The following is a 12,799-nucleotide window of genomic DNA, read 5'->3' on the forward strand; positions in this document are numbered from 1 at the left end:
AAGTATGGTGCAGTGGTACTTACTTCTCCAGCTAGAAAATGTTTTATGGTGACCAGGTGGACGATGCCCCTTCCTTTACCTCTGCCTTTTGTACCAATGTGATTGCAGACTCATCGTTCTAATGAAGGTTCAGTGCATGAAGTTTGTCCTTTCATCACACGTCAGCTATTGATCAAGGGGGCAATCAATACTGCGAGTCTGAGAGTGGCATAAGGACCCAATTTTCAAATGTGGCCACCTAGAGAGGAGGTGCTAATCTTGCATGCCTGTGAGCAGGCAGGAGCATTAAATTAATAATGCACCCAAATGCTAGTCTGAATGTTCTGACTCAGGATTTGAGGACCCTTCATCTGTGTTCAGATTTGGAAATTAGGCTTCCAGCGAAATTGGCAAGTGTGTTCTCCACCGGCTTGTGAGAAAGAGCTGCTTTTATTGCTTGTATAGCTGTCAGCAAGGACATTAAGGTGCTCACAAGGAGAGGGTGGGGAGATATGCACAGCCTGGGAACCCAGTGGGATCCAAACACAGTTGACTGGTCAAGAGAAGACAGCAAAGGGGGAGAGAAAAAATTCTGCCATTGGGCCAGGTACTCTGTTGCCCTCCCCTGTGCGTAGTCATTGGCACGAGTGTAAAGTGGGGGTAAAATGCTACCAAGTGAGAATAGTGGCATTTTTTGCCTGCTTTGCACTTGTGCCAATGATAGACCCAGTGCATTGGCATGGAGTAGAGAATCAGGCCCATTCTTCTTCATCTCTCTCTAATGCCAATGCTGGAAGTCAGATCCGAGGCATCTGAGTTGGGCCAGTCTGTGATTTTTATCATCTTTCTCTCCCTCTGAATTCACAGTGTGATGTTTTAGCTGCTTTGGCTGTAAAATCCTATTGTGAATTTTTACACCTTGTCTTCGCTCTTTTCCCCAGTAGGCTTAACAAGAGGAAAGTCAGGGCACCGCTAAGCTGACAGCTAATAGTTCTGCCTTAGTCACTGGACATGTAAACAGGGTCAAGAGAATTGCTGCATGGCTAAGAGAGGCTGCTGCTGCTGCTGCTTGGGGATTTCTGAGCATTGCGAACATTCTGGGCTTTTTTCCTCTCTATTTTCATACTTTGTGAATTGCCTGGGACTGGGAGGCGGGGTATGGGGAGACCACCTGGGCCAATTCTAAGCATATGAAGAAGCTGTTCAATTTACAAACCTATCTCCCAAGTTCCCAAAGGAGTGTTTATGGTGGACAGTCTCTCCTTTCTAATATCACATCACATACCAAATGGCTTTTGAAACAGAAAAGCTGTTTGTTTTCACAAGTCTTGCTGAGCTGCTCAGTGTACTCCAAAGATCTAACAAAGGACTTACTTTTCATAGTTGGCATTTCTCTAGGGCCTTCCATCCAAGGATCCCAAAGCACTTCAAGCCTCATAACACTACTGTGAAACAGAGATGCATTATTGCACCCATTTTACAGCTGGCACAACTTGGATACAGATAAAAATTAATGGCTAGCCCATGCTCACATAGTAGGTGTGTAAAGGAGGCAGGAACAGAACTCTGATTTCCTGACTTCTACTTCTGTTCTTTCACTATAAGAACAGTGTAAGTGTTTAATTGCATGGGATTATTTTCCCCCCTCCTCACTGAATTATTTTTCTTCATATATTAGTGCCAATTAGAAATCCTCTATGGAAACCAATCTTATCTCTTTTACTTTCTGTACTGATTTCCCATTGAACACAGAGCCAAGTTTGAACTCAGTTCTGTTATTGGTATCCCTCCACAGGAATAACTATAGCTACCTACCAGACTGTCCCTTCTTCCACAGTCATGACCTCACATGACAGTTAAGTTCCACCCGAGCAATGACAGTTGTGTAGAAGACCGAGCTTTCACAGGAACTAGCCCAGGACTGTGGAACTCACTTCCACATGAGCTCACTATGTGTTTTCAAAGCTAATTGCAAAACTCATCTCTTCATCTTAGTTTTCATTCAATGATTTCTTGACACACAGTGCGATTCAATAATGCTTTATTGGCATGACAAGCTGTACAAGTGTTGCCAAAGTATAATAAAGAGGCCCCACGGGTATCTATTAGAGTTAGGCACATACAATACACCCTCTCTTTCTCTCTCTCTCTCTCTCTCTCTCTCTCTCTCTCTCTCTCTCTCTCTCTCTAAACTAATCAAGCAATTGTTCCTACAGGCTGGAAAAGGAGGGGGCGGGGGGAAAGAATGCATGTGTAGTGTTCTTATATCCATTTTTCAGTACTCAAAAAAAGCTTCGATCCCATTGGTAATGCAGACCAAAAATTACCTAAATAGATTCCCCTTTTTTATTGTCATCTTCTTTTTCCCCCCCTCTCGCATCTAGTTCCCATTACACTGAGACATATCCCAGGTTAGCATAAAAAACGTGGTCTACACACCAATTTTATACCAGTATAATGCCTACTGTGGATGCAGTTATACCTGTATAAAAATGCCTTGTTGCCTCTATAGCTTATTCTCTCCTTCCCATACAGGAATAGCTATACCTGTATAAACACTTTTATACCATTATAATTGCGTCCACACATGGAGGGCCGTACCATTTCAACTATACTATAACTATACAGTTAAATCAGTACAACTTGCGTGTGTAGACAAGGCCTGGGATGCAAGGTGGGGTCATTAGCTTGCCAACAGAATGGCCCTATCAAAGGTGCAAGGTCTCTCTGAGCACTTCATTTTATATTACTCTCACACAGTGGGGTGGGGGGTGGCGGTGGCAGAGGGGGAGGTGAGGGACAACTCTAACTGCCAGACAGGTGTCAGCCATGAAGAACCCTACATCTGTCTAATTCTCAGCAGATGCAGTTACAGTTTGGGTTTTGGAGGAAGGCAGCCTGCTCAAGAGAGACAGATCTGCTCAGAAATTAATTCCTCGGGTACAAGGTATAAGCTGACTGCTGGGCTGATGGAAAATGACAGCCTTTCACCCTTGAGCTGAGAAATCCTTCCTATCAGATAAAGATGTACGATGTGCCACGGATGAAATAAGAATGAAGAGTAAAACAGAATACGCAGAAGGGTTATTTTCCCCTTCTCTTGGAAATGAGTGTCTCAAGTGATTTCCCTCTCCCCTCTCTTTTTGAAACCCACAGGTTATGAGCAGTCGCTTCCTACCTTATGACAACATAGTCACAGATGCTGTGCTAAGCCTTGACGAGGACACCGTGCTTTCAACCACCGAGGTAAGACCCATCCTCTTGAAATCTCTGCGGCTTTTCCAGCCTGATGCCCACCCTTCTTCTTACGACCTGTTTGCCAGAGCGTGTGTGTTTTATAATATTTCCCGCTCACACCCCAGGTTTAATGTATTGCATTTGTCTCAAAAATCTTGCCGCCAGGATTTTTTCATGGTTAATTGGCATCGTTAGCATGTGGTTCTTCCCTTCTTTATCATTTTAGTAACATAGGCGGGTGTGGACAGCTAACAACAGTCTGTTTTAGCATTATATTTCCACCGTGCTGATCGTGGTTCCTCCCTTTCCCACACATTAGCTTCAACGATGGGACATTATTTCTGCTTCAAAGACAGTATTTCTGCCTGGGTACAAGTGTTTTGATTTTTCTCCTACACACATGCGCTAACTGTATCACTGTACCGTAGAGCTGGAGATACATGATGGTTGAGACTTTCCGGCATTTGTGCCCCGAGCAAGATTGCACTAAAAAAAAAAAAAGCAGAGAAAGGAAAGTTTCTGTAGAAAACCAATTTTTACAACTGGGATGAGTATTGATTTCTGGAAGCTTGTCCTGAAAACCACAGAGGAGACTAATGACTGTTTATATAGAAGTACAATATATCGGAAATACATTATTAATGGTAGCTATTGAAAAGCTTGGAGACTTGATTTTCTTTTCAATCTTCTTTTCTTTTCCCCCTCCTTCATCACATCCAGAACCATTTCTTTCTCCCCACTTTCCCTCACAGTGCTGCTCTTACTATTGTCAGTAGTCGTAGCCCTTTAGATGATGCCATTACGGCTTACATTAGGGCAGGGATGCCCAAGTTTTGCCAGACTGAGTGCTGCATTGGCAGCTTGCTATAAACCCTCAGACTACACATAATTTACCTCAGAGAGTCTCCTTGCCAGTGTGGAACTACTAGTCCCAGCATTCAGCCGTTCAGCTGATCCATGGGGAGGTCCACTGTAGTCCCCATGTGCTGCACTCTGTATTATAGAAGAGGGCAGCATTGGCCCTCAGGCCACAACTGGGCCATTCCTGCCAGAATGGGAAGAACGCCGCCTCTTTGAGATAACATAGACAAAGTCCAATGTTCTCCAAGGAAGACTCCTTGCACTGGCCCGCGGCTCAAGATTGTTGCTCAAGACAAGGTGAAATCCTAGCCCTTTTGAAGTCAATGGCAAAACTATGATTTTGTTTGGGGCCAGGATTTTACCCAGAGTCTCCTGCAAGGTACTCCAGCAGCCCACTTTGTTATTCCCATCACTTCCCTCCACCACACACACCCGTTTTAGTGGTTGTAATCCTAGTCATTGCACCTTTTTTGGGTTACGCAAGGCAAATAATGTGCAACAGTTTTTCACTGAGTTTGGCCCCTTTTTATGTTAAAGAGGTGGCAGAATTTTAATGTTTGCTTGTTTTGTGAAACGATTTGTTAATTCCTTCGCAGCATTTTCACTGCTCTGAATAATTTGCTGCAAATACACCTCTACCTCAATATAAAGCTGTCCTCAGGAGCCAAAAACCGCGTTATATCGAACTTGCTTTGATCCGCCAGAGTGCGCAGCCCCGCCCCCCGGAGCACTGTTTTACCGCATTATAGCCTAATTCGTGTTATATCGGGTCGTGTTATATCGGGGTAGAGGTGTATTCAAAATAATGTGTGTGTCTGTGTGTGTTAGCGCCATACGTCAGTTGGGCCCCTGTCCTGCAATGGGAAATATGTGGGTAGGCCACTGAGCCTAGGTAGAGCCCCATTCACTTCAGTGGGACTGCACGTGGGGGCAGGAGTTTACTGCATGCTTTTCTTTTCAGGATCGGGGCCTTGATATTGCTTCTGTTCCCTGATTGGATGGCTTATGTAAATAAACCTAAACTGCATTTCAAACGTAGTTGAATTGTTGAGTTCAGAATTCCCTTTCAGCTAACATTTGTACTTAAAATCCACTTTTCCCAAGCGTTCATCCTAGGGAAAGCAAACAAAAAATTCACAAGCACGGTCAAGCTGACATTTCAAGTGTGAATGAATATTCACCAGACACGTTTTCCACTCTTTGCTCTAGTGTTAATAAAGGTTTTTCATTCATAATGAAATGAAGCCTAATTTCTATTGTTTTCATTTCCAAGGGTAGCAGCCCAAAAGTGCTGCTTGGAGGGATATTTATATGGGAAGCAATTAGAAATCAGTATGGGTTGGAAATGATACGGGGATTGAAGTGACTGGTTGCTTTTCCTGCTGATCAGCTGAGTGGTAATGCTGCTTAAAATTATCTAGGACAAGGAGTGTTTTAAGGGGATAAACTGTGACTCGTCTTCTCCTAGGGAGCTCAGCTTGTTTTAATGCTTCTTTCCATTACAAGGACAGATATTTAAACAATACATGAGTGAGGACATTAGCTGAGTTATTAGTAGTAGTAGGTATTTGTAGATATAGATGGTTTATTCTTATTTTTCTTAACCTGAGATTCTCAAACTCATCTAAAGAAAACAGATGTTAGGTTTTACAGGAAAGGTCCTTAAGATCAACTTTAGTACTTTGATGTGTTAGTTCAGATCTCATCCAAATCATTATCACAAGAATTAACAACTTTAGCTGCAATAGCTTTCCATTTGGTTCAAGTTCCTTCAAATAACATGAAAGAATAGAATATGCCTCTAACTGCGTGTTCCAATATGTTTGTGTCTCTTCTCTTTCACACACTAATTTGTAAATGAAAAAGCTCTGGCAATAATTACAAGGAAATGTAACTGTTCTAACAGAAGTGTTACTGTATTAAAGCTGAAATACGTGTGACTCCTTAACACCACAAACCTGAAACTCTGGTCATGTTTGCTGAAAGGTTCATTGAGAGGTTTTTTGAGCAAAGTTTTGTCTGAGTCTAGGTTGAACTTCAGGCATCAGTGCGGATTAATGGTTTTAGTGTGGAACTGAGGTGTAGCTCTCAGTAGGTTTGCATGATTTTGGCCCGGGTATTTATAGTTGACTTTTGCTCCCCTTCTTCTTCTTGTTGGGCTTCCTGACCTCCTGTAACCCCTTTTTTTTTTTTTTGTGCTCAGAGGCTGGAATATTAAAGAGAAATTAGCAGTGTTGCCAGCTCTCACAATGTTATCATGAGGCTGCTGATAAAGTATTTTTCAGAAAGCCCCAGTTCCTGGAGTCATGTTAACTACATGAGAATCTCATCCAGTTTTAGTAAGTTTTTGCCCGTCATGGCTGCAAAGAAAAACTTAAAAACATGACCCAAGTGTATCCTAAAAGCAGAAAAACCAGAAGGAAAATAGATAGAACCCCATATTTATTATTTAAAAAAAAACACATGATTTTTGAGTGAATCTCATTGTTTTTGGAGGACCTGACGTATGATTTTAAAATGCTTCGGGTTAATAACAGTGAATTCATGCACAGAGTATAGTTGAGATGCTTAAAGGTGCAGGATGAGGTGATATGCAATGGCATAGAACAGGGTGGCCAAGCTGTGGCTCATGAGCTGCATGCGGCTCTTTTACAGTTAAAGTGAGGCTCTTGAAGCCCTCCATGCCCTCTCCATTCTCGGCCTACCAGATTGTTTGGGGGAGCTCGGGGCTTCTGCCCTGCAGCGGCGTGGTGGGGCTAGGAGCTTCTGCCCAGCAGGCAGGGGTGCTGGAATAATTTTTATAGTGGGGGTGCTGAGAGTCATTAAACCAAACTGTAAACCCTGTATATAATTGAAACCACTTCAACTCCTAGTTCCAGCACTTATGGCAGCAGGGAAGGGGGTCTTGGGGCTTCAGCGGGAGTGGGGCTGAAGCCCCGAGCCCCAGCAGATGCCTCCCACGGGTCTGAAGCCCCGAGACCCTCCAACTCTGCAGGGCAGAAGCCCCTAGCCCCAACACCTTGTGGCAGGGCTGAAGCCCCGAGCCCTGGCAGTGGCACCCCGGCTCTCGAACTTCTGAAGATTGTCGTATGCGGCTCGGAGGGTCAGTAAGTTTGACCATCCCTGGCATAGAAGTATAAATGCACACACATATACGATTCTATTTGAAAAGGTTTGAATTGTAAAGGGCATATCTGCAAAATGTTAATGTAATGCTGCAGTGCTCAAGACTTCCTTTAACAGAAAAAATTAAAATGTGCATAATTATAGGGCAAAATGTCAAGCAACCGCTTTAATTTACTGATGAATACACCGAATTAATGTTTTGCAACAGTTCCAAGATTTTGAATTATGAATTAGTGGCAAGATAATATTTTGTTTTGTTGACAATTACTGAAACAGTTTGATTATTCATTTGGCATGTGTCTTTGCCTGCAGGTGGATTTTGCCTTTACAGTATGGCAGAGTTTTCCGGAGAGGATTGTAGGGTACCCTGCTCGCAGTCACTTTTGGGATAATACTAAGGAGAGATGGGGCTATACATCCAAATGGACTAATGACTATTCCATGGTATTGACAGGAGCTGCTATTTACCACAAGTAAGAAACCAAAGCATCTTTGTCATTATTATTATTATTATTTTATTTTTATTTATTTATTTTATTAAAGGTGGTGAATAAATTTGCTCCTGACTGAAAGAAGGAATGAAAATCTTATCATTCCCTCTCCCCAAAAAAGGAACTCTTGTCTCCCCTCCAAAAAAAAAAGGGGGGGGGGAGAATCCTATTGGAAACGTAGGTAGAGAATAGATGAAGCTCTCCTCTGTTTATAGGGTAATGATTTAAATTCCCAGTTTCGCTCTGGGGATCTGGTAATAATAACTGTGTTCCCTGGATCTCTTTTGAAGTCACTTGTATTTTGAGGCAGTCTAACTGCTCTTTTTAACACCAGGAATTATGCACTTCAAAGAAGCCCCAAATTTATTAAACTCCTGGGCCAAATGGCCTGTAGTGCAGAGGAGTGAAGGTTGGTGCCAGACTGACTATGGGTTTGTGGTAGCTGACTGTCCTGGCCGGTAGACCTGCTAACTCTTCCAGCCACGCTTGAATCTTTAGTGCAGTGACCCCTTGCAGTTCAGGCACCGTATAGTGGCGAGAATTCACATTATTACCACTTCAGTAGAGCAGGGGTAGATAGGAGGCCTCTCTTAGCCTTTAATAAAGTCAAATTATACTGCTGTATCTGATCCACTCCCCACAAAGGAGGAAGTAGGCACCGGTTAAAGAGGGATCTAGATTTATTTAGGTTCACAACAGAATCATCTGAACTGCAGTTGTGAAGGCCTTATTAGGCCACATTCCACTTTCTCTCCAACCACACCTGCTAAATTTTCTTGCTTCCACATGCTCTTCCTTACAGTTACCCACCTTGGCTACGACAGTGCACGTGGGCTCGTCTGAATTCTAGTCTTGCATTATCTTGCTTAAGATTTAAAGTCAACCCTATTTCTCTCCCACTAATTGTGAAAGGCCCAGTGGAGTTTTTAATTTTTGTATCCCTAATAGCTTAATTCATCGTATCATTCTGCTTTTTCCTCCCCACTTTTCTGGTTTAATGGATGAGGCAACAAAGGTCCCATGATGTGCCCATGGGCACACAGTGAGTTAGGGCCTCAACTGGGATTGAAATCCTGTGGTGTCCATAAGCCCCAGTAAAGCAAAGACTTGCATTAATGCCCCTGTTGTTGGCTTTCTAGATATTATCACTACCTGTACACTCATTACCTGCCTGCCAGCCTGAAGAATATGGTGGACCAACTGGCCAATTGTGAGGACATTCTAATGAATTTTTTGGTGTCCGCTGTGACAAAACTGCCTCCAATCAAAGTAACACAGAAAAAACAGTATAAGGAGACCATGATGGGGCAGGTATGTGACTAGAGCATGTTTGATCTGTTGAGTCGTCTTGGTAAAATCACTTTTAGCTTCCAGACCAGACATGTTTTGTAGGAGACCTCTGGGCTGAATGAAATTCTGCTCAATTTTTCATGATTCCTTGTTTGATAAAATCATAAATGGATCTGGGAACATTTTTAATGAACCGAAGGAAAATCCAGCAATAGAGATGGTAAATATCTGCCTGTGGAATGCAACGTCCTCTCCCTCATTTTCCCATATTGTTTTATTTATTCATGGTGATGTTAAACTCATGTAATGGATTCCATGACAGCTGAATTTCAGTTAAGAGAATTTTCTAATGCAAGCCTATTGTGCCGTTCTAAAAAAAAAAAATTTTTTTTAATGATTATTAATGAATGTAATGTACAGAGCAATCTCTGTGCTATTTAAAAATAATATTGCATTCTCAATGTGACTGGAGCAGTGTTCTTAAACTGGGTCACAACAGATGTAATTTATTTTCAAATGTTTATTTCAAGTTGCTTCATTAAGGAGATAAGGAAAAACCATCCACATGCTGTTATATTTGTCTCGCTGCTGACACAATATGATCAATAGCCTCTGTAGTTCCTAGGCGAATTATTTATTTTAAAATTAGTTTTTATAGTGAGCAGATTTGCCTTTTCCAGCTACTAGTTAAGGATCCTGCCCCCTGAAAAGAATACCTTTTATAACACGGAAACTTTGCAAGCATGGCGTTCTATTGTTCTTGCCTTGCATAAGTGAGTCGTGGGAGTAGAGGATACAGAGCGCCCCCAGCATATCTGTGCAGGAGGCAGCCCATGGCCAGTGCTGCTACTGTGTTGGAGGGAAGAAAGGAGACCAGTATTGCACACCAAAGAGAAAGATGGGAGTTGGATGAGGGCATAACCATGGCTCCAATTGATAGTACTAACAATTCAGTGCTCTGGTGCCACAGATACCACTGGTTGGTGTGCTCACTGAAGCACCCAGAAGAGGGCCTGACATGGCCAAAATGCCTCCATCTGCACCATTCAGAAGGTACCTTCTGCTATCCACAGAGCTGTACTTTGGCTCTTCAGTTCAGACTACACACAGGCTTGCCTTTGCAGGAGATGGTGATGTAAGTGAAAAATGAACTACAGTTGTCTTCCTAAAACAAACTGAATGGTCCATGTTCATAATCCCTTGAAAAGACAAATAAAAAATTAACATAACAGAACCTTAAGGTTGTGACACCAATTAATAGTCATATGGAAATTCAATGCTAATGGCTGGCTGTCTTCTATAATCCTCCAGCACACTTTTCCTAGCCTGCCCTGTTGTGATTACATATAATCAAGTGTCTGGGATTAGTACACATTATAATCTACTGTTCGAGTTAAACTGGCCAGTTTTCCTGACTCTATCACTGTTTTAACATTTAATGAACACACCTTGAGTTTCCGCTGTTTAAAAAAAAAATTGCAGTACAAACAAAAGTAAAGTGTCATGCAAACATATGAGAGATGGCACAAAATCGATTTTAATGGCACTTTCTGAGCACTTACAGTCTGTTGTTTCAAAGAATTGTTTTGGATTGAGTGGGTTCCTACATACAGTGAGGTGCATTATTTTCCAAATAGAGAATAACAACTCCTTCAAAGCTTTTAGGGCCTGATTTTTCAGAGGTGCTGAGTACCCATAGCTGCTATGGACCTTAATGGGAGTTGTGGATGATCAGAACCTCTGAAAATAAGGTTGTTAGTATTTTAGGTAAATACGAAATGTGGCTTTCATATTAATTTTGAAAAGTGCTATATTATTAGCATGACCTGATGGGATATAATCACTTCTGTGATTCCAGTTTATTCCAGTTTATTTTCTCTACTTCTCTATCTATTGTGCTGGCTCCATCCACCGTGCTGTGCTGTCTGTGCACCTGCAGTGCCATTTATTTGTAGGCAATATTCTAAAGCCCTGATCATGCTGACACTTACACACCTGAGTGAGTTTTTGCATTAAGAAGTTCCACTGGACTCACGAACTCAGTGGAATTACTCATGCATAAGGGATGCAGGACTGGGCCCTCAAAATGAATTTTTGACCTGACAAACTATAATGGTGTTACAGTGTTCATCTCTTAGGGCTCAGTCCTGTGAGATGCTCAACATTCTCCACTGAAATTGACTCCAACGTCAACTCCCAGAATTAGGCATTTTATGGCTTCCTCCAACTCTATTAGACCTCAGTGGCACCTGAGCCGTTAGTTTGGGGGCCATTTTGAAGCTCTTACGTGAGCACTCTGGCTAGTCAAGCTGCCATGGGTGCCCACTGATGACGTGTGTTAGAATATAGCTTGAGGGTTGCACAATTAGCTCTGACATTTGCACCCCCAATGGCTTGGCCTTTTGCGGGGGAGTAATGTTTTATTGTCCGCTATCAAAAATAATCTGGGAATTGGGTTGAAATAGAGAGATTCTAGAGTAATGCCTTGATGTATTTCAGGGGATTTATCCCGAGATATTTCTGTTCTAAACAAGCCTAATGATCATCATAAACCAAAAGACTTTTAACAGTCACAAAGGTGAAGGTATGCACTGCTTATCATGTTGACCAATATTGTTTCATTATTCCTTGTACTCCCCCATCTGTCTGTCTCCATCTGTTGTCTCTTGCCTTACACTTAGACTGTAAACCCCTTGGGGCAGAGACTGTCTTTCTCTTCGGTTTGTACAGCGCCTGACACAATGGGTCCCGGTCCATGACTCAGGCTCCTAGGCGCCACTGTAATACAAATAATAAGTAATAATAAGTTGCCCAGCTGTTACTAAGGTCAGAATTTGATCCATGTGGCTTGAACTATAGCTACACCTCTACCCCGATATAACGCGACCCGATAAAACACGAATTCGGATATAACGCGGTAAAGCAGTGCTCTGGGGGGAGGGGGGGGGGCTGCGCACTCCGGTGGATCAAAGCAAGTTCGATATAACGTGGTTTCACCTATAATGCGGGAAGATATTTTTGGCTCCCGCGGACAGCGTTCTATCGGGGTAGAGGTGTACCAACTATGTATTTCTTACCAAATTTCAGCCCTATGTTGAGGTTTTAGAGCCAGGTGATGCAGTGCTGAGATCACCTCACAGCACAGCCTTGGTAACATCTTGTCTCCTGCCATTTACAGAGCGTTGTTGACACGATGACTTAGCATTTCCTTTCTCTCCATTCAGACTTCCAGGGCTTCCCGCTGGGCTGACCCAGATCATTTTGCCCAGCGGCAGAGCTGCATGAACACTTTCGCCAGCTGGTTTGGCTATATGCCGCTGATCCATTCTCAGATGAGGCTTGACCCTGTCCTCTTTAAAGATCAGGTCTCCATCCTGAGGAAGAAATATCGAGACATTGAACGACTTTGAGGAGCCCTGCTGAGGGGCCTGAACTGTTCTCCATGCCCAGTGCAGATCCACGGACACTTGGAGCCAGACTGTAACGAGGACAAAAACACATGCAAGTGGAAAGCAGAGTTGTGTGGCTCCTAGGAACCATTGTGCTGGACTGCTTCAAACCACCTCCCAGGCTTCTGTCGTTCAAGACTAGGTTGTGTACAGTTTCATTATGGAACATTAAATAATTATTTTTGAAATGATTGCTATGCAGGTTAAAACTTTTTTAATGATCAAAAAAACCCACAACTATTAAAAACAGAGTTCTTTCTTTAATCAAAATGGTGTTGGGTGTGAATATTTCCAAGTTGCCATTCCTTTCTTACAAACATTCGAAGCTGCCATTGCTTTCTTACAAGCATTTTAATATCATTGCAG

General features: G+C 42.6%; 1 protein-coding gene across 1 annotated transcript in view; it reads left to right on the forward strand.

Moving 5' to 3' along the window:
- The window catches only part of EXT1 (exostosin glycosyltransferase 1), a 245,032-nt gene extending 232,638 nt beyond the window's left edge, over positions 1-12,394 (forward strand). The window contains exons 8-11 of the mRNA XM_065399406.1: positions 3,136-3,225; positions 7,516-7,676; positions 8,834-9,005; positions 12,209-12,394. Of these exons, the coding sequence (XP_065255478.1) occupies positions 3,136-3,225; positions 7,516-7,676; positions 8,834-9,005; positions 12,209-12,394 (609 nt within the window). The remainder of the gene's footprint in view (positions 1-3,135; positions 3,226-7,515; positions 7,677-8,833; positions 9,006-12,208) is intronic.
- Positions 12,395-12,799: the final 405 nt, after the last annotated feature.

This window comes from Emys orbicularis, chromosome 2 (assembly GCF_028017835.1).
Source record: "Emys orbicularis isolate rEmyOrb1 chromosome 2, rEmyOrb1.hap1, whole genome shotgun sequence".
NCBI classification, from domain to species: Eukaryota; Metazoa; Chordata; order Testudines; family Emydidae; genus Emys; species Emys orbicularis.